The 22,926-nt window shown below is 39.5% G+C and overlaps 1 protein-coding gene across 3 annotated transcripts in view; it reads left to right on the forward strand.

The window, feature by feature from the left end:
• The window catches only part of NCOA6 (nuclear receptor coactivator 6), a 50,374-nt gene that overhangs the window by 20,217 nt on the left and 7,231 nt on the right, over positions 1 to 22,926 (forward strand). For all 3 annotated transcript variants that reach the window (XR_006416427.1, XM_044447456.1, XM_044447457.1), the window contains exons 7-13: positions 2,108 to 2,230; positions 4,687 to 4,815; positions 5,470 to 6,279; positions 6,833 to 6,979; positions 7,775 to 8,894; positions 16,350 to 16,471; positions 19,087 to 22,128. Coding sequence is in view for 2 of the 3 variants with exons in the window: in XM_044447456.1 (XP_044303391.1) it covers positions 2,108 to 2,230; positions 4,687 to 4,815; positions 5,470 to 6,279; positions 6,833 to 6,979; positions 7,775 to 8,894; positions 16,350 to 16,471; positions 19,087 to 22,128 (5,493 nt within the window). In the remaining variant the exon portion in view is untranslated. The remainder of the gene's footprint in view (positions 1 to 2,107; positions 2,231 to 4,686; positions 4,816 to 5,469; positions 6,280 to 6,832; positions 6,980 to 7,774; positions 8,895 to 16,349; positions 16,472 to 19,086; positions 22,129 to 22,926) is intronic.

The raw sequence follows: 22,926 nt of genomic DNA on the forward strand, positions 1-22,926 counted from the left end.
CTCTTGCTTTGTAAGTTATAACTATCACATTAAGCTTCCCTACATTCCCCATGTCATATGTTGTGGTCAAAGTGACTGGGAGGACACAAGGCATGATTGCCTGCAATCACATAAGGGATGACACTAAATTATGTCTCAGAGGATAGGAGTGGAAAATCTTCACATGAATCCCAGTGTTAATCTAGGTTTATGGTTTTCATTATTTCTACCCTTCCTCATCTGTGACTGTTAAAGCTGCAAGAGCTTCTGCACTGGCAAATCCAAATCATGGTTAGATAGATTTTCTGAAGTTTCATTTTTTATTTTCCCAATATTTTAACAGTTAAGTAGTTTTATCTTTGATTTTATCATTGTTTATTGGATGCAGTGTGTTTGTTATATATGGTTGTTTTTTGTTTTGTTTTTTATAAGCCATCCAGAGACTTTAGTATGGGACAGCATATAAAACCATTAAATAAAAATAAATAAAGTAAGATAAGATAAGATAAAGCTGTGTGTGGGATTGTGTGTGTGTGAGTATGTGGGATTTACTTCAGAGATTTGTGAATGCACAGGCTATATGCTTTAATGGGGAAGCATTGTACATAATGGAATGCACATGTGGATTGTACAGAAAAGCATCTTATTACGGGAAGCTCAGTATGGCTCACATGGTACAACCATCCATCATGGGTGTCAACCTTTGTAGGTTGTCATGTTATGTGAACCCAAACCATTTCCTAGGGGTAGTTGTGCCATCTGTACCCAAGCAACTCACCCCATCATGGGTACCATGAAGAGGCTGACAACCCACTTGGCAAGAATGGCAAAATTCCTTGGTGCTTTTCTGAGCTCATGTAGACCACGATCAGTGACAGGCACATCAAATGATTTGTGATGGGCTTGGTGTCCCTATCATTATATTAACCCTTTTGTGCTCACTGTAGCTCCCCCAAACATTGAAGGTGGGTTTTTTGTTTGTTTGTTTTATGTTTTTTTGGGGGGGCACCTTTTACCTCTTTTGTTTTCTCTTTCAGAGGTAACTTCTAACAGGCTCTGAGTTGACAGCCAGTGGCATATTGGAGGGGATATCACTGGTTTGTCATCCTAATTTGTTTCAATTACACTTCAATATGTTGAACTCCAGTTTCTTTTCAGGGCTTTTTTGATAGGCGCATTTCAAAGCCTTTTGGAAAGGAACTGGAGCTATCTGTCAAACTTCTATGATCACATTTTTACCAAACACCCAAAATCTTGGAAAAGTGTGAGGAAAGAAAAAAAAAAAAAAGAGGAATTCACTGTGAAGACAATCTACTAGTTACCCACTTTGGCAAGCAATGGTCCTTGTGGTTTTGCTTTCTCTTATTTATTTATAACAGTATTTCTATATTATTCCACATCCAGACAGATTCTGAACAGTATAAGTTTGAAACAAATAAAATAATAAAAACAATACTTTAAAAACATTGAATGACTTTTAAGACTGTGGCTGCTTATTAAGAAAAGGCTTCCCAGAAGTCAACAATCATGGAGACTGCCTGCTGCACTCTGACAGCAGAGATCTCTTCGCACAATGGACAGGTGAGGCTGTCCATTTTGGAACAGTGAAAGTGAACAGTTGTACAAGTGTGAGTAAAAATAAATTTTAAACGAACTTTATACAGATTTTTGTGCTGATAAAATAGGGGCCAGAGAGACCTTCCAGTGTGCTACTTTGAAAATGCTGTCAATTCTGAGGTTGCAAAAATGAGTCTCTGAAAGAAAAAATGGGGCTAAAGGGACCAGGAAAGATGCAGGGAGCACAAAAGGGCAAACAATCATGGCAAGGAGGGCAAACAGTAGGAGTCCTGCTAGAGTCCTCAGGAGGACCAAGAGGGAAGTAGGACATAACCCATAGTGAGCAAGATCATACCTTGGTTGCATGGGAGGTTGACGAACAAACTCCCGTGGAAGCTTACTGCCAAGGTGGGGTGGGGGTGGGGGTGCCATGATGTGCAAACCCTCCCAGATGTTAATCCAGAATATCAGTTTTGAATGCATATCCTCTAAAAGTGCTGCATTGTAGCTTCCTTCCTGCCATATCAGAGTCCATATATACCCTGCTTCAAATGTTAATTACTGTTTACAGGTGAAGGTGCAATCAATTTGTCATTAACTCAAAACAGAGGCCAGGATGTGAGGATTAATGGGCCTGTTGCACAAGGCCCCTCAGTACGAATGGAGACAGCATTTCCCATGCCAGGAAGCCAAGGCAAGTACAGTTTTTTTAAACATTCAGACAAATATGTATATATTTTTAAATAGGCAGGCGTGTCAGATTTTTAGTGGTGTTGCAGGGTTTCTGAAGAAAGAACTGGGGGTGAAGAAAGTTAAAGAAGTTGTGGCTGCTTTCTTAAAGAATGCGGAAAGGGAATGGGGATATACTACAGGATATAGTGAGATAGAAGCAGAATCAAGGGACATAGTAGTCAGATATATCTGCTAACTATAGGCTACAATGTTGAAATAGAAGCATATTTAAACAAGTCAATGAGCTGATGGATGCAGCTAAAGAAAAGACATTTCGATAGTAACAGGACATAGAGGTAGGCTTCTTTGTATTAAGGCACAGAAATATGAGATGGATCAACTTGGTAGACATTAGTTGATAGTTCAGTATAAGTTATTTTTGAAGTTCCTAAAATATGATGTGCTTTGAAAAGTCTGGGGGACAACAAACAATATTGAATAGATTATATAATGGTTAGGGACCTATTTAAGAATCAAAGGAAAGGAGCACATTCAGCTGGTGGGGGTGGAAGGAATACAGAATTCCCAGTAACCTCAAGTCTCAGATGAGGTGAGTCAGAGTCAGCCTGAGATCCACTGGCTCTAAGATCTTCCAGAGGGAGAAAAAAATATGAGACTGTTCTTTCTTCAGTGCCTCTCTTGAATGGCAGGCACTGGTATGGCATCGGATTGCTCTGTTATACAATATTTATCAACCTTAAGAAAGTTTTCATCAGCTTTCACTGTACTGCAAAGACAGGATTAGACTATGAAGGCAGCTAAATAATATATGACTAGTGTTTAATCAGTTGCTGAACTGGGCTGCAGAATGTTTAAGAAAAGTTTTTATAGACACAACTGCCATTTTAAGAGGCATTCCTTCCTGTGTTGTCAGAGATGGGTGCCACCATGGATATAAATACATGCCTGCATAAGCAATTAATTGAATACAAATTTAACAATTATGTTTTCTCTAATAGTAAATAATCTTTCTAATAATTAAAATTTCTATATATAGACAGTTTTCTATGTAATTTGGTATAATTAGAGAAAATAATACCCACTAAAGAACCAATATGAAAAAGGATTTCAACAATGGTATTCACTTCCTCTGAACTATTTAACGTATTTCATTAAATGTGCTCCCTGGAGAGGTGCTCCTGGCGCCGAGTTTATCTTCTTTTCGGTGCCAGGTTAAAACCTTTTTATTTAACTGTTATTTTAAAAACTAATTTAAATTTTAATGTTTAACAGTCACTTTTATTTAACTTATTTAATTTGTATTTTTGGTTAATTGTTATTTATTGCTGTTTTATTGTGGTTGTTTTAATGATTGTAAGCTGTCTTGGGATGCCATGCATAAGGGATGGCATGCAAAAGTTTTAAATAAATAAATTTTAATTCCATTCCATATATACAAAATAATACACATTTCAAACTTGGACATTAAAGCAAATGGAAAAGAAATACAGTGACTGTACATTGATTGTAGAAGTAATAGTAAATACAAAAGGAGACTTGCATTTTTTTCATTTTCTGATGGGGAAAAATCACTCAGGATAAGTCAGTATGACAAGAGACAAATTGACAGTGGGAATACTGGTGCAATCCTATGCAAGTTTAGACCAACAAGACCTTCAGCTCCCAGCATTCCACATCTCGTGTCATTAGTTGGAGAATGCTAGGAGTTGTAGGACTTTTTTCTGTTTAAACATGCATAGGATTTTGCTGTAAAATTACTTTTGTGAAAAATTTGAAAAATGTGCTTATGGAGTGTCATGAAAAATGGTTCATGGACAATGCAAAGTGTGAAGAATAGAGGCACTATTAAGAATAAGAGAAAGGCATAGATGCATTTACATTAAAGGAGGAAAAAAGAGTACAGACATGGGCCAAAAAAACTTACACAAGACTGAAAAGAATTCAGAGTCTATGAATTGAAATTAATGAAGTATTCCTAGGAAGAAAACATACTGTTATGCTAATATTACTATACTGACATAAATTAGCAAAGCAGGAAGGGGAAGATCAACATAATACATATGTTCATGGTCTAAATTTTTTTTAAAAAAAAAACCTTCATTTCTGGGCCTTCAAGAACTAAGTTTAAATATGCTTTCTTTTTGTAGAAAAGTGAAGATCCTACATCTTAATGTTAAAATGTGATATTCCCATTAACATTAGTGTTTTGTTGTTAGCTGTGTGATTCAGCAGGCCCAAGCATTTAATATATTTGTGTAGCTTTTAGTTTCCTCATGGATCTGTGCAGATGTGTATCTTGCCCTACATCAAGCAACTATGGCTTAGAATCTCTAAATTTCATTGCAAGGTTTACATTTTCCCATTTTATGCATATTTCGCATAAAATATGCCATATTATAATATTGCAGTGTGACCCGCTACAGCTTTGCACAATAAAAACTATTATTACATTTCTAGGGTTGATACGAATAAACAATCCTGCAACTGTTGTGATGCAGCAGAGTGGGAATGTGTCATCATCTATGATGACAAGTACAGCTAACGCAGAGCTGCAACCGAGAACACCTCGTCCAGCATCTCAGTCAGGTACTAATCATAAAGCCTTACAATGCGCAATAGCATTGCTTAATATTTCGTTCAAGTATTTCTGGAAAATTTGTATTTGTGTGACCTAATCCCTGGCTTACATTTATTAATCCAGATTTAGATCCAGGAGTGCCTGGTTAGGTAGAAATATATGTCTGCTTGTGCAAGGCAGTTCTGCCATATTCCCAATTTATTTGCCCCAGTGAAATCCCCAGCCACTCAGGTCCCATCCTGTGCCATTCCAGACAGTTTCTTAGCCTTCAGGAGTGGCTTGTTGTAAGTGCAAGAAGCTCTAATGTGAGGGGATGAAGCAAAGAAAGCCTTGTTGTGCAAGCAGAACTCTGCTCTGGATCCATCCCACAATATAAAGTATTTACCAAGGCTGCTGTCTCCTTATTGTTTAAATATTTTAAAAATGTCTGTTATTCTAGTTCTTGGAATAGTCAGATATTCCTGTAGCTTTCATATTGTTTTTGAGTATCTCTCCCCCACAATATGAAATTTGATGAAAACATATAGAATATGCTGGAATGTAAGCATAAGAATATTCTTTTTCTGTGAAAGGTAAATTGGTGGGTGTAATATTATCTCTGTTGCTACATCTAGTATAGCACCTACATCTGCCTCTTTTACTTTTGCATTTTGTTTTCATAGATGCAGTTGATCCACTCTTATCAGGGCTAACCATTCAACAGCAGAATCACCCATCAGGATCTGTAGTGCCTCAGCTTCATTCAGTACAGCAAGTTCCTGTTAACAGGCAAATAAACCCAGCCAGCTTTCAACAGATGCAACAGCAACTGCAGCCACGGCCTCCTCAGCAGCACCAGCAGCCACAACAGGGTATTCGCCCTTCATTTACAACCCCAGTTCAGGTTCCAGTTCCTTCTGGTTGGAACCAGGTGCCTTCTGGAACAGTTCAGCCTCCTCCATCCCAAGGAACAATAGGCACATTGCCAGTTAACCAGGGTTGGAAAAAGGCTTCTTTACCTGGGCAAATGCAGCAGCAACTTCAAGCTAGACCATCTTTAGCAACGGTACAAACACCTTCTCATCCTCCACCCCCATATCCTTTTGGAAGCCAACAAGCTTCTCAGGCACACACAAACTTCCCTCAGATTAACAACTCTGGCCAGTTTACTGCTCCTCAGATGAAGAATCTTCAGGGAGGGCCCTCACGGGTCCCTACACCACTACAGCAACCACACCTGACCAACAAGTCTCCTGCCTCCTCTCCTTCCTCTTTTCAGCAGGGATCTCCTGCATCTTCTCCTACAGTTAACCAATCACAACAGCAGATGGGACCAAGACCTCCCCAGAATAATACCATCCCCCAGGGGTTTCAGCAGCCTGTAAATTCCCCTGGCCGTAATCCTATGGTACAACAGGGAAACGTACCTCCTAATTTCATGGTGATGCAACAGCAAAACCAGGGTCCACAGGGCTTACATCCTGGGCTAGGAGGTAAGTAATCCTGTTTATGAAAACATGTTTATGTGTAGTCTTTAAAGCAGACATTTGCCCACTTAAATACATAATTATGAAGTCACTACTAAACCTATAAAGTGGCAAATAGTAGAACATCTGTGCCATGATGTTTCTTGAAAAAGATTCTTCATGCCACCTAATCCAACATAAATGTCTAATATGTATGCATAATGGAAGACTGGGCAACTTTTCCATGGAAGGAGATGCCATAGCATCTTTAAGCTGCTTGTTCAATTACTGAAATAATTTTATAATAAAGAACCTTCCTTAATGTTTCATTTTAAATATGCTTTGCTCTAATGCAAATTTGTTGCATTTGTGTCTTGAATTGATACGATGAACACTTTTTTCTGGTATGGGAAGACATTACCAAGACATTGCTAATTTCTCGTGTCAAGGCTGTGCCTCCCTAGCCTTTCCTCTAACTACTTGCTTTCCAGGTGTCTTATCCTCTTACCACTACATACTAATAATGATATATCAGTAATAAAGATGCCTTTATTGAACTAATTTTTTTCCTCCTGTCCAGGAATGCCCAAGCGTCTCCCACCTGGCTTTTCTACAGGACAAGCAAATCAAAACTTCATGCAAAGTCAGGTGCCTTCTACAGCACCAGGAACACCTGCAAATAGTGGAACACCCCAGCTGCAAACAAGTCAGAATGTGCAACATACAGGTCTCTTTACTGTATTTCGATGGATTACTTGTCTGTTTGGTAATTTATTGCAGCTGATTATAAATGAAGATACAAAATAATCACATGCCAAACACTGTATCAATAGTAGTAATTTCCATAGAACATAATTGGCTGTGTTAAATTATGCAGAAGTGTTGGCCTCAAAAGTAATACTTAGAAATGAATGAATGAATGAATGAAAGTATACGGATTTTTTGACCATTTTAAAAATTGGTAGCCACTTCCAAGAGTAAACAGCTTTCTTGGCTGCAAGTAGAGGCAGTATGGAATTAGGTTTTGAGGGAAAGAAAAAAGAATGATCAATTAGAACCTTTTTCATGTTACACAAAAGGTTTTGGACTTTTATTAAGGGCTTTGTCTTGAGAAATATTTCTAAACTCTCGCCTTTTTGGGAGATAGTCTAAGTACTTCTCTGTTTGATTATATTTAATGGCATATATTTTATGGTTGTTAACATATATGTAGCCTGTATATGTTGTTAACATATATGTAGGTTGTTAACATATCTGTAGACTTGTTGAGTCTTAATTGTTCATGTTACATTCACTTGTGATTGGTATAAATGTTGTTAGAAAGTAGCTATTAGAAATGATTGATATTTCAGTCCTTTTTTGGTCAACATACTTTCAGATGTTTTTGTCACAAATATTGGAATTCTGTTAGTATTGTGAATGGTAAACACCTTGACATTTTCCTGAATTAACTTACTAAATTACCTGTGTTAATGCCAATTCACTTTACAGTATTCTGACTTGAACTATATGTTTTTTTAAGGTGGTCAAGGGAATGGTCCTGCTCAGAATCAGATGCAAGTTCAACATGGCCCATCAAATATGATGCAGACCAATTTAATGGGACTTCATGGAAATATGAACAATCAGCAGACGGGCACTAGTGGAGTTCCACAAGTTAGCATGAGCACCATGCAGGGACAGCCTCCACAAGGACCACAATCTCAGTTAATGGGGATGCATCAACAAATAGTATCCTCCCAAGGACAGATGGTAAACCTACAGCCTCAGGGATCTCTAAATCCTCAGAACCAGATGATACTTTCTCGTGCTCAGCTTATACCACAGGGCCAGATGATGGTAGCACCTCAAAACCAAAATCTTGGTCCATCACAACAAAGGATGACTCCACCCAAACAGATGATTCCCCAGCAAGGCCAGCAAATGATGGCTGCACATAATCAGATGATGGGACCCCAAAGCCAGGTGTTGCTACAGCAGAATCCAATGATGGAGCAGATGATGACCAATCAGATGCAAGGAAATAAGCAGCAGTTCAATGCTCAAAGCCAGTCCAGTGTTGTGACGGGGCCAGCTCAGTTAATGAGAGGACCAACACCTAACATGCAAGGAAATATGGTGCAGTTTGCAGGGCAGATGATGACACAGCAAGGCCCTGTGAATGGAAATCCTTCTCAGGTTATGGGGATTCAAGGGCAGGTTCTGAGACCCGCAGGACCTAACACACACATGTCTCAGCAGCTGGGTGATACCAGCAGTACAACAAACAATGATGTGAACATGGCACAAATGCTACCTGATGTTTCCATGCAACAAGGAAACATGGTGCCTCCCCACTTGCAAGGGATGCAGGGAAACAGCAATACATCAGGGAGCCATTTTTCTGCACATGGGATGCCTTTCAATGCCCCCTTTAGTGGAGTCCAAAATGGGAATCAGATTTCCTGCGGACAAAACACAGGTTTTCCTGTCAACAAAGATGTCACACTAACAAGCCCATTGTTAGTAAACTTGCTACAAAGTGATATATCTGCAGGACATTTTGGGGTAAACAGTAAGCAGAACAATCAAAGTGCCAATAAACCCAAGAAGAAAAAACCACCAAGGAAAAAGAAACAAAATCAGCAAGTAGAACAAATTAAGTAGGTTGAACATTTTTGTTTCTTACACAATTGAACAAAGTTTGTTTATTAACTGTAGTTTTGCATTTGGTAGCAAATGTTAACCAAAGTTTCTAAGTTATAAGCCACTAACAGTTTTATGATAAACCCACCATCTCATGAAGAAGTAAAGGTAAGAGGAGAAGAGGAATAACTTTACCAACAATTTACTATGTGATTGTATTGAGTTAGAATTCAAAATGCTGCTGCTTTCCAAAGGGAAAGCTTTATTTATAGGGCTGACATAGAAATCCAACTATGGAATTTTCTGTTACAAGCTGTAGTGATGGCAACCCATTTGGGTGCCTTTCCAGTCATGGAGGATAAGGCTATTAATGGTTACTACTCAAGGTGGCTCTATATTACCTCCAGTGTCAAAGGCAGTAAGCTTCTATATGAATTGGCTATTTTATCCAAGAATGAATGAACAAATGACTTATTAAGATCTTAGAGCTTATATAATAACATAATCTGTAAAGAGTAGCACAAATTATAAAACATTATTTTCAGTTGATTTTATACTCCTTGTGAGCATATGTTCAGCAGTGACTTTGTTCACCTAACTTGATTAATACATCCAAACCCAGTATTAAAAGCAATTCTTACAACAGCATGCTCATTTTCTATGATGAGTGGGCTTGTATGTTAGTTGGCCAAGCAATCTTTTTGTGCCTTAGGGCGTGGGAGCTGATCTTGGGATTGTTGCAGGTTTTTCTGTACAAAAGAATCACATTTTGTGGAATTTACATAAATTGCCTCATTTCTACAACATTTGATCTCCCAAAAGGCATGAGAGTGAGAAATCAGGTAAATCATTCCCTTATCTGTGGTGTCCAGGGTTATGGCCTTTGCACAAAAGTTAATACATGCAGTGATAGATAGGCCATCATTCCACAACCCATTCTTCCACATGTATGAAATTAATGGGCCCAACCAACTTAACTTCAAAAGAGGGTGGTGGGGAGTGGGTCATTCCTAGGATTAAGACTTAGTTTCTTTCATCTAAACAGAACAACCAAAATAGTCTCTTTGTTTCCAAAGATGTAAACGTTATTACCTGGTCCCATTGAAACACTTCAATCAAGTATGTAATAAGCATGATAAAAATGCATCTGTCATTAAAAATCGACAGGTCATTAGATAAATTAGATTGTAAAAATATATATTGTAGTGGGTGATTGCATTATAATAGAAACATTCTATTTCTTTTTTATTTTGGCTTGAAAGCAATCAGTGTTACTTGGTTTTATTAAATTATGTGACCTTTTCAATGCATGGATCTTTAGAAGTGTCCATTAAGTATATTTTTGAGGTTTTTACATTAATTTTATAAAAGTAACAGCTGAGAGCTGCATTGATTTCATGGCATATCCTCCATGTTTAAGCCTGGATCTATCTTCACATCTCTTGCTAAACCTTTTATAACAATCATTTAAGAAAGGAAATTATTATTACTCCAGCTTTGAAGGAAGGGAGTCCCTTCCTGCATGACCAGCATGGAAATGCGGGGTATTGTCATCTCAACAAACTAGTAAAAAAATATTTTCTAGCCAAGTAGAGTGATGGAGGAGTAACAGAAAATTATCCCTTCTTTACCAGCTTGATTGCTCGACATCATGAATAACTTGTTGTCTATGGTTGCTAGGTGAGTTATTGAATATGAGTCAAATTACCTTTATTACTGCAGCTAAGGATGAAGAAAAGGTACCTTGAACAAGACCTGTCCCTCAGCTGTATGAGATAGTGCAGCTTGAATTTGCAAATGCAGCACAATGCTTTCCTAGCAAATCTTCAGCTTTATTTAGCTGAGGTTCAGAAACTGAAGAGCATGCTTTGGAGAGCTGTTGTGTTGTGCAGGAAACTACTTCTTTTGTAGAACCCACCCATGTATCTAAGGTCTTGACTGATCTCTGAAATGTTTAAGGAGAGTGCTTCCATAGACATGCCAGTGCTCCCTTAGTCCTAATTGTTGCTATTGCATAGTGTGGTTAGGATTCAAACCGAGGAAACCAGGCAGGTGCATTCCTTCAGGGAAAATCTATCAAGAGGCTGCATGCTAGTATTGGCATGAAAGTCTGAAGCCAAAAGCGGATAGACCACCATTTTCTCTCTGTCAGTACTATTTCTCTCCTCCTTCTGACATGCCATTTTCTCTCCAGTAGGCCTATGTATGTGCCTGCCAAATCTCTGTTCAGTCCATCCCCTATGCTTGATCAAGTCTTGAAGCTCGTGTTCCTTGACTAACTGGGAAGGATAGTCAAGGACTTCACAATCTGGAAGCATATGTATGTAATAGGCTGGCACACTGTGGTCCCTCTGAATAGGTAGTTTTCGCATGACATGTTGCAGACATGAGCAGAAGGAGGTTTGAGTCTACTGGTGGATCTCTGAGTGGTCCTGTAATAGTTTGGCAAGGGTTTATGACCTCCAAATGTCTAACAATAGCAACAGGTCCTTTCTGCTTAAGTTGCTGAAGAACACATAGGGAAAACAAGTATGGATGTTGTGTAATGGAATTTCTGAGCTTGTTTCTGGTACTGATCAAAAATTTCAGGGTTGAGCTTGTGCTCAAAAGTATCCTGTTCCTCCTTTCTTATATGCCTGCTTACCAGAGGCACTATTTTCATAGAATAGTAGAGTTGGAAGGGGCCAGAAGGCCATCAGGCCCATTTCCCTGCTTGTGCAGGATACTAAGTTAAACCATCATTCTCAGATGGCTGTCCAGTTGCATATCTCTAGCATGGGAGAGCTCACAACCTCCCTAGATAATTGGTTTCAGTGTTGTACTACTCTACTAGTCTGAATGTTTTGGTGATATCTAGCTGGAATCTGGCTTGCTATAACTTGAGCCCATTATTCCATGGCACTTCACTTATCTGGGATGAGCGAGAAGAGATCCTGTTCTTCCTCTTTGAGACAGCCTTTCAAGTACTTGATGAGTGCTACCATATCTCTGCTTAGTCTTTTCAAGGCTTAACATGTCTTGAAACCATCTCTTTCCATATTTTCCCAGAGGGCTTATTTTCCAGTACGTGGATTATTCTTGTCATCCTCCTATGAACCCTTTCCAGCGTGTCTGCATCTTGCTTAAACGGTGGTGTCCATAACCAGGCACAGTACTCCAGATGAGGCCTAACCAATGCCCAGTAAAGGGGAACTAGTAGTTCACAGGATTTAGCAGTGATACTTCTATCAATGCAGCCCATAATAGCGTTTGCCCTTTTTGCAGCCACATCACATTGTTGATCCATATTCAGCTTATGATCTACAAGAATTCCAAAATTCTTCTCACTTTCAGTGTTGCTGAGCCAAGAATCCCCCATTTTGTAAAAATGCAATTTGGTTTCTTTTTCCGAGGTGCAGAACTTGGCATTTGTCACTATTGAATTTTATTATTTTGCTTTCAGCTCAGCATTCAAGCTTATCAAGTTCACTCTGAATCTTCATTCTGTTTTCCAGAGTGTTTGCAGTTCCATCCAGTTTTGTCTCATCTACAAATCTGATCATTGTTCCTTGTGCTTCCTCATCTAAATAATTAATAAAGTTGTTGGAGAACATGGGGCTTAGGATTGAACCTTGCAGCACCCCACTAATTACCCTTTTCCAGTTTAAGAAGGTGCTGTTGATGAGTTGTTTTTGTTGATTTTTGAAATCCCTCACTAGTCTCATTTCATTTCCTGCTTTAGTTTTTCTTGCAATTCCTTGCCGTTTTATTTCTTCCTTTGTGGCCTGGCCTTCCTTCCACCTCTTGTACATGTTCTTTTTTTTCTTTCAGGTTATTGCTTAACTTTTTGTGGAGCCATGTGGGCTTCCTGTTATCTTCTACACTGTTTTCTTATTGGAATTGTTCACAGTTGTGCTTAGACAATCTCTCTTTTCAAGATTCCCGACCCCTCCTGGACTTCTTTTCCTTAAGAGCAAGATGTCATGACACTTCACTTATCATTGTTCTGACTTGGTTATAGTTGGCTTTGTTGAAGTCCAGGATATGTGTTTGGCTGCACTTAATTTTTGTCTCCTTTATAACTGAGAATTCAAATATATTTTCCTTTATAACTGAGAATTCAAATATAGCATGGTCACTTTCCCCCAGGGTTCCCATGGCCCATATTTTGTCACTAGGTCATCTCAGTATTAAATTGAGGATAGCTGTTCTTGTCATTCCTTCCTCTACCTTCTGCTGGAGGAAGTTGTTGGCAATGCATGTTAGGAATGTCTTGGAAGGGCCATGTTTGGCAGAAATTGTCTCCTAGCATATATCAGGGAAACTGAAGTCCCCCATCACGATTGCATCGTTCTTCTTGGAAACTCTGGCAAGTTACTTTTTGTGGGTTGTGTTCTTGTCTTCTTTTTGACTGGGTGGTTAGTAATAGATGTCAATAGCTATGCTTTCTTAAATTTGTCTCTCCTTTAAATTAAGCCAGACACTTTCATTGGGACTAGTAAATTCCTTTCTTATATTTCTGTGCAGATATATGTGTTGCTTATGTGTAGTGAAACTCCACTTCCCTTTTTCTCCCTTCTGTTTTTCTTGAACAGGTTGTATCCATCAGTTATAGGGTTATAGTCATGCGAGTCATCCTATCAAGTTTCAGTTAATTCCTGTGAAGACAGTAATTGCTATCATGTACTGTGAGCACAAGTTCAGGTTGTTTGTTTCCCATACTCTGGGCATTGGTGTATAGATATTGAAATTCTTTTTTGTTGTGCTCTGGTTTTCTTCTTCCATTTTTTGGAAGACTGATGTTATACCATTCTTGAGGGTTTTTTCTCTGTTGAGATACATAAGTCTTTGTCAGGTGGTGACATGCCATGCTGCACGTCTCCTTCCCCTGTATGTTTCATTTAAGACATCCTGATGAACTTTTTAATGTAGGGGCCAAACACATGCTTTCTGTTCTTTGTGAGGTGCAGCCCATCATTTGTCAATAGTCTGTCCTCCAGGAACCTTAGCTTGTGGTTCCGAATCCATGTCTCTCTTTGGAGCACCACCCTTGTTGCCTGTTATTCACTTGAAGGATTTTTTCTTTCCCTATCAGTTCTTCCATGGTAGGATTGAGGAGAAAACTATCTGGGCCCAAGTGTTTTTGATTTTCCTTCTGAGAGCTTCGAAGTCTGATGTTATTTCATCAAAGCTTCTCCTGGTGGTGGTATTTGTTCTAATGTGGATGAGAAGGAAGGCATATTTGTCAGTGGGTTGTACGAGATGTGTGAATCTATTAGTTGTATCATTAACCTTGACTCCAGGGAGGCAGCACTTCTGGAGATTCTCTGGGTCATCGCAGCATATATATTTTTCCATTCTGTGCATCAGAAAGTCTTCCCCAACTAACACTCTTCTACCATCACCACCATTATCGTAAGCTGTAATGTTTCCCTTATGTGGTTAACTTTTATCCTCTTGTTCAACATTTCTCATTGTGTCATGAAGTTCATTCACAGCCAGTTGTTCTCCTGTCTCTTCTATTAGTGGCTGAAAGCCACTTCCAGGATTCTCTTCTTTTGCCTTAGCTTGCTGTGGCACTTTTTGCTTCTGTAATGCTCTTAGCTGTTGCAGTTCCACTACTCTGCCTAAAAACTCTTCATCTTCTTTTATATCCTTGAGGTGGACACTTGCTGCTTGAGTGCTCTTCACCCTTTTCTTTAGCAGGGCTACTAGCTTGCACTTGTTGCACATGTAGGCCATTTTGACCACAGGCAGGAAAAGAAACATTGCATAGACATTGCACCTTACTACCACTGCAGAGTCTTCTGAGTCCATTATTTCTGCTACCTTTTTGATTCTAGCTTGCTGGGCCTGTTGTAACAACCAGTGCTTCTTCCTGTCTTCTCTGAAGGTTAACAACACAGTCCTACCAGTAAATGGGAGGGTGTTACAAGGAGGAAAACAAAAGGGGAAAGAACTAAGGGGAAAGAGGAAGTAAACAGAATAAAGCTTTTAAAAAATATTAGGGACCTTCCCCCTTAACCTTCTCTGCTGAGCTCTATTGCCAAACTCCTGTTTGCAGCTTGGCTGCCTGAATCCCAGAGTCCCTAGACCAGTTGGGGCAGCTTCCTCTGATCTGCTCAGCTAGGAGTCAGGAACCAGAATAAATCACCTCACCCACAGTGATCAGGCCACTCCCTTTCAGTTGCAGCTCTTAGCTCTCAGGTTCACCGCCATCAGTTGTAGCTCTTAGGAGCGCACAACTCTAAACAGAGAGTGCTTGCTGGGCCAATGCAGACCCCTCTGTGCCTTTGTCTCATCTTCCACTACAACTTCACCACCAAACGCCTGTTCCCTCTCCCTGGGAACTAGGCTGCTTGTATCTCAGAGTTCCTAGAGCAGCTTGGGCAGGTCCTCTGATCTGCTCAGCTAGGAGTCAGAAACCAGAATAAATGCAATGTTCACTAAAAAAAAAAAAAAAAAAAAGCATAGTAAAACATCACTGGAATAAAGAAGCAAAACTGCTATGTGTTCTGTTACTATGCATTTATATATACATACACATTCATACTACTACCAGCTCTGTGTGCTACACTCACTCTCCTACTGGATATCACCCTAGAATCAGTTCTGCTGTTGTGTTTTGCTGGAGACAATGACTGAGACTTGTTTGACAGGTCAAATAAGGCCTGAGCAAAGAAAAGTCATGCACATGAATAAAATTCAGTTTCCACATTTTGTTCTGAATTCAGTAATTTGATGCCCTACCCACTCAAACTAAAATTTCCTAGTAATGATTTTGGTAATGCCAGAAAGAGAGTATGTCAGAAAAAAGCAGCAAAATATCTAAAATTCTCTTGACAAATGGTATAGATCTACCTTTACTTCATTCATTGGAGTTCTTACCACAGTACAACATTTGCAGTTCAATTTTTATATTGAAACAGTACTTCCTTTCTTCCCTTTTAATATTTCCTAAGGCATTGATTTAATGTTAGGAAAAAGCTATCAGAATGGCACTGTTCTGTTTATGTGTTAATTCAGTTATGGTCAACACAATAGGATGGTTAGAAAAAAAAGTAGTCCCGAAGGAAATTAGTGAGTGGGTGAGCAAGTGTGTGTGTGTAAATAATAAAAATGCAAGAAAAGAATCCAAAATCTGCAATTAATAATTAGCCTTATTAACACTGGCCAGAATGCCACAAGACTGCAAGTGTTCAGGATCTCCAGAACTCTCTATCAGGCTAGGTGGTATAAGAAACATGAGATAGGGAAGAAATAGGAAAAGATCAAAAATTAGGCCAGAACTTGTGCCCGTGAGGTCTGCAATACAGACTCGACTTCAAAATGTTTGTTTGTACGCATAACAATCAACTGATGGTAATACTGGAATAACAACATAAAGTCAGTGAACTAAATGTAATATGCTTTTACCATTCTGAAGTGTAATAAATTTCATCCATTTTAAAAGTATTGTATTTACATTAATCATAACATGTTTTTGCTTTTAGTGCTTCAGAGCCACGCCCAGCAGGCCTTGAGGAGACAGATCAGCCACCTTTGCCAGGAGAACAAGGAATAAATTTGGATAACACTGGACATAAGATTTCAGACTTCACAAACAGGCCACCAGGTGATAATTTTTTTTTCATAATTCAATGTACTTAGTGTATATAGTTGCATCATTTGCTATGCTTCAGTGATGTTATCTTTGCTATTAGCACTGACCCACAGTGTCCTAGCTTATTAGGTACATGGCATGTACATCACAACTTTCTGTACTGTACCTTAAAACATGTAAAGCATGTGTATCTCATACTTAGTTATTTTCACCGTATACGCACACTGTCAGGAGCTTCATTGTATCTCCCTTTCAGATGTGTACACAGTAATAAATAAGGACCAGACTGCTGTACATTGCAACACACATTATAGCACCATGCCTGCTGATTGTTTAATATGCTGTGGCCCTGACGCAATATGATGATTATCTTGTGCCAAAATCCTCTTTTAATTTAAATATATTTCCTACTACAAGACTAAATATTCTGCTGTATCATTATTTACACTTTGCTTTCTGTTCTGTTTTTTCAATGTAATTAAATTTTACCATTTTGTGCATATTTCTTTTAAGGTTGAATCTCCAAAAATTATTTAAAAATCCTGGTAAATAAGCTTCATTTAGTTGCAGCTGCTTAGAAAACATTTTGTTTGAAACTTAGATAAACAGTTAAGCTCTTTAGATCAGACCAACATCTACTTCAGCATCTTATTTCAAATAGTGATCAGCCACTTGCTTCCACAAGCAATGCACAGAGACAGCCATCTCCCACAGCCACTGTGCATCCCCTACCACATTCACAACAACTGGTACTTGGAGACCTATTGTCTCTGAACTCAGAGATTCCTGTTACATATTGTGGCAAATAGTAGTTGATAGAGCTATCTTCCAAATTACATAATTGTTGTTTTTAAGACTACCATCCATTGGGTTATCCATTTCTAATTAAACTGACTAATCTAATTAAACTGAATGACCCAAGTCAACAGGCATTAGTACATCTTGTGAGAACAAATTTTATAATCTCTTTTCTGCATTTTTCCTTAAAAAAAGGACAGGTGAACAATATACAGTATTTTTAATGTAGCTGCACCATAGATGCACTAGTATTACACTATTGGCCAGTTTATATTCAGTGCCTTTAAAAATAAATCCTAGCTTGAAATTTGCCTCTTTCACTGCTGCCATGAACAATCTTGATGTTTTTCCACTGAATTATCCATTATGACCCCAGCTCCCTTTCCTGGTTACTTGCTGCTAATTTTGAACCCATCAATAAATACATGAAATTATTTTTTAATGTGCAAAATTTTACACATCATAGTTTCTTAGCTTCTAAAAAAGATGGAAGGCCATTTACAAAATAAATAAAACAAACTTTGAAATAGTTAGCACAATTATCCATTAAAATACAGCTACCCCATAAAACAATAAAAACATCAGGTTTCACTAGAGAGCATTCTGCCGTTGGGGTGATCTCCAGTGAGGTTTTTTTTTCCCCTTGTTGCCATCCTCTCTTGTGGTAGACATTCTAAGCAGGGCCTCAGAAATTGTAAGGTATGAATAGGTTAATAGCAAGAGAGATTAGATACTGTAGTCACAAGCTAATGAGGTTTCATAAATTAAAATCTGCATCTTGAATAGGGCTTGGAAATAAAAGGTAGACAGTGCAAATGGAATGGCAGCCAATGGAATCGGTGTTTTACGCTCAGACCTTCTGGTCTTGATTATCAATTTGACGGCTGAATTTTGCACAAGCTGCAGTTTCTGAGAATTGAGGAAACCTCACTTTAGGTGCAGCAATTAAGCTGCAGGCTTCTTAGAGCATAGATTACTCAAACTATGTTATTTCAGGCCAGATAGTGGCATAGCTGGGCCACCAGCCAAAGCTTCTAGAAGGCACTCTGTACCTGTGAGGCCACCTGGGCATCCAGAGGCAGTGATAGTTCCAGCAGAAGCCTCAAATGACTATGCTGCTTTTTCAGGGAGAATGCAAACTCTTTCAGAATAGGCTGATTACCATTTTTCTTTTAATAAAGCCTCATTTGCTGTTTTGTTACCCATTCATCTACATTGGAGAGATTATTTTGGAGTTTGCCTCAGTCTACTTGGGAATTTTTCCATCCTAAACAACTCTAGTATCATCTGCAAATGTGGTTTATTCTACTGTTTACCTCTTGCTCCAAATAATTTAAATAACACCAGCTCTAATACAAAGTTGGTCCTGCTTCTTCACTGATACCTAGTGCTCTGCATCCTGTTCTTATTTATTTGTTTATTTAAACATTTTTATGCCGCCCCATTCGCCGAAGCCTCTGGGCGGCTTTTAACACTTATCTTTCCACATGGGACTGATATAAAATGAATAGGCCTGTACTTTTAAAAAAGCTTTTTAGTAGTTGACACCACTAAACCTTAGTTTTGTATTTTTATCTTTTTTATTCATATTGTATTTTTAATTGTTATTTTATTGTGGTTTATTTATCTTATGATCGTGAGCCACCCAAAGGTGCTGTGACACAATAGGCAGCATACAATTTTAATAAATAAATAAATAAAGTCTTGGTTCTACCTCTCTGCCTCATCTCATGATCCCTGTTAAAAAAAGGTTCTTACAGTCTCTTATAAGGAAGCCCATTTTTGTGAAAGATTGCATATTTGTAATCAAGAAATGCTTGTCTTTGTAGGTTACCCAGCTCAGCCAATGGAACAAAGATCACTTCAAATACCACCTCAGCTTTTGCAACATGGGCAGCAGCAGCAACAGCAACAGCAGCAGCAGCAGCAACAACAACAACAGCAACAGCAACAGCAGCCACCACCACCGCCGCTGCCGCCGCCGCCGCCACCACCACCACCACCACAACCCACATCTCAGCAGACACCAACCCAACAGCAACAAATGATGATGATGCTTATGATGCAACAGGATCCTAAATCTGTCAGGCTTCCTATTTCCCAAGGTGTCCATCAGCCTAGGGGTCCTCTGAATGTAGAGACTCAAAGAATGCCAATGCAACAAGGGGGCAACATGTCATTGATGGTTAGTCTGCAAGGTCCTGGTTCGGTACCTCCATCTCCTGATAAGCAAAGAATTCCAATGCCAAACAATTCAGCTCTGGTGAACAGTGTGCGGAAGATGGTATATACAGATAATGCACAGAACCCTAATAGCTCTCCCTTGAGAGAAGCTTCTTCAGTGCCCTCTGTTTCAGAAGGAAATGGGGCTGAAGTTCCTCCAGCATCAGGGCCTCAAAATAACATACCATCTCATTTAATAGTTTCACAAAACCAGCTAATGATGGCAGGGCCAAAGCCTGGACCTTCTCCAATGTCAGCTCCCCAGGGTGCAAGCCCGCAGCAGCAGTCTAATTCCCTTCCTGGCTCTCATCCACACCACTTTCAAAATGTTGCTACCACATCACAGACATCCAGACCTAAAACACCCAACAGGGCAAGTCCAAGACCATACTATCCTCAAACTCCTAATAATCGTCCACCAAGCACAGAGCCATCAGAAATCAGTTTATCTCCAGAAAGACTGAATGCTTCAATTGCAGGTCTCTTTCCTCCTCAAATTAATATTCCTTTGCCTCCTAGGCCTAGTCTTAATAGAGGATTTGATCAGCAGGGTCTTAATCCAACCACTTTGAAGGCCATTGGGCAAGCACCGTCCAGTCTCACAATGAACAGCCAGTCAAGCTTTGCTTCCCCACAAATACATAAATTGGACCCTATGACTATTAATTCTGGAAAGCAAACTAATGCTAGTGGGGCAAAGCGTGCTAGTCCAAGTAACAGTAGAAGGTCCAGTCCTGGATCCAGTAGAAAAACCACACCAAGCCCTGGGAGACAAAACTCAAAAGCAGCAAAGCTAGCTTTGACATCACAGCAGAGTCCAGCACTCATGCAGAACATGGACTTACAGAGAAATATGATGGTTGGTCCACCTTCTTTGCAAACACCTATACCTGGAAGTTTTCAAAATAATGGTATGCTTACTGCTCAGAACTCTGCAATCCCCATGTCTGGTATTATGACTGGAATTCCTGAGGATAACAAAGAAAGCTTCAATGTCTCTCAAGACAGTGCATGCCAAAATATGCAGCTTGTCCCAGTGAATAAAGATCATCACAACATTGAGTTAAAAGGTGGTCCTGGCCAAGATGCCAAAGTAATGGTTCATGAAGAGCAACAGAAAAGAGATGTCCCTTCTACAGAATCCAGCAAACTTCTCAGTCTGGAAGAAAATAACAGTGTTATTTCTCCAGCTATGCGGGAAGCACCAACATCCTTAAGTCAGCTTCTTGACAATTCTGGAGCTCCTAATGTTACCATCAAACCATCTGGTGTCCCTGGTCTTGAAGTGCCTCCAACAGTGACGTGTGCAGATGAATTTAAAAAGATTTCTGCCATTCCTCCTTCCCAGCAAGATCCTCCTCCTAGCAAAGACCCTATTTGTACTCTAGGTTTGCCTTCAAATATTGAAGCCTCTCAAGTGCAACAAGATCCAGGAGACATAAATTCCAATGTTTCTCAGAGCATATCTCCAGTCATACAGAGACCTGTTAGCTCTTCTATTTCAACATCACTCCCACCTAATCAGATAACTGTATTTGTAACTTCCAACCCCATTACATCATCATCTAACACATCAGCATCATTGCCCTCTCATTTACAGCCTACCTTAATGCCTACTGTTGTCACAATGCCTAATGTGGGTAATAAAGTTATAACTTCTGAAGGACAGACAGCAGTTCAGTCTAATGCACGACCTCAGTTCATTACTCCAGTTTTTATAAATTCATCCTCAATAATTCAGGTTATGAAAGGATCTCAGCCAAGTACAATCCCTGCAACCCCAATGACTTCTAGCTCCAATCTAATACCACAGTCTGTTGCAGTTGTTGGTTCTTTGCATTTACCCCAGAATATAAAGTTCTCATCGGGGCCTTCTTGCTCGTCTTCTAATACTTCTGTCTCCAGTATGCCATCAAGCCGGTCACTCATTATTAATTCTCCAGCAACTCCTATTCAGCTTCCTTCTCTCTCATCAACAGCTCCTTCAAGCACTTCTTCGCATCCTTCCATTCAGCAAGTCAAAGATTTTAATTCAGAGGAGATAAATTCTCAGACTTGTGTGTCTGTTGATCCATCCACTGAAGCAGCCTCACAGCCTGGAGCTGTGGTTTCTCCACCTTGTCCGCATAGCCCTGGATCTTCCATCAACAGAAGAAGTCCAGTTTCCTCTACTAAGGGAAAGGGGAAGGTGGACAGAATTGGTCAGTTTTTGCTGACAAAAGCATGCAAGAAAGTAACAGATTCCCTTGAGAAAGGGGAAGAACAGTATATTGTGGAGGGAGAATTAGAAGGTCAGGAACAAGATATTTCAATCCCTAACAGTCTGGAAATTGAGCAGTTACCTGTAGAACTCGAAGACAGTGCTGTGGCATCTCCAGCCCCCTCTCTCTTGAAACAAAGCACTTCTGGAACTGCCCATTTAAGTCCTAGCACTACTGCTACTGTTTCTGCCTCTATACCTCTAAGTTTACCAGGGAGCACGCCTTCCACCAATGTACACTCAGTGGTAACTACTCCTGTGATCTCTGACATCCTATCTTCAATTCCAAATACTAATGGTAACCCTGGTTGTTTACCAGCAGAGCAAGTTGGGATTGGAGCAGAGGATGAGAAAGCTGAAGCCCACAATGAATTACCACAGAACATGGGTATGTACTACTTTGAATACTTGGTGATATTCATGTTTCCTTCCAGAAATGCATCTGCAGCATGTGCAACATTCTGTCTCTAAGGAGTATGAATTAGAGTTGTGGGGCACAATGGGTGTGTTTGAGGCCTGATATGGTACAGTTGAAAACTTTGGGGAAAATGGTGTGCTGTGCAGGAGATCCGTTATTGAATACTTTCTTTTTAATATTGACCTGGTTCACATGTAACAGCAACCCTAAGTATGAGTTAAATCATGGACTGTTGTTCAATTGCGGATTGTTATGTGTAAATTCTGCACTCTGGCTTAATTATGAGTTGTTAACCACAAACTTTTGTAACCCAACAATAAACTATGGGTGCTCTTCCTGAGTTATTCATGGTTAACAATCCATTGTTAAACTGTGGTGCAGAGTTTACATGTAATGACGGCCCATGATTCAATACCAACCCACATACTGGGTTATTGTTAAAGCAGACCTAAGTGTAACAATCTTTTTAAGCACACTGTTTTAATAGTATTTCAGTCCTTTGCAAATGTCTCTGATAAAGTATCAGAGGTAGTAATATTAGTGATAATAACAGTGGGGATCTCTGAGGAATCTGTTTGGATTCCCCTGGAATTGGCTCACTGGGCTCCAGTCTGCTTTGCAGCAGCCCTGAATCTGAATTTCTGGTGAGTGCACGCAACAGGGAGCTTGCCAGGAATTGAACCCCATCCACTGTGCAAGCAGCATTTCTCTTCCAGGACACCTGAGTTACCCAAATGGTGGCAGAAGAGGGAACCAGCTAGTGGTCAT

This window comes from Varanus komodoensis, unplaced genomic scaffold (assembly GCF_004798865.1).
Source record: "Varanus komodoensis strain SLA01 unplaced genomic scaffold, ASM479886v1 scaffold52, whole genome shotgun sequence".
In the NCBI taxonomy this organism is placed as follows: domain Eukaryota; kingdom Metazoa; phylum Chordata; class Lepidosauria; order Squamata; family Varanidae; genus Varanus; species Varanus komodoensis.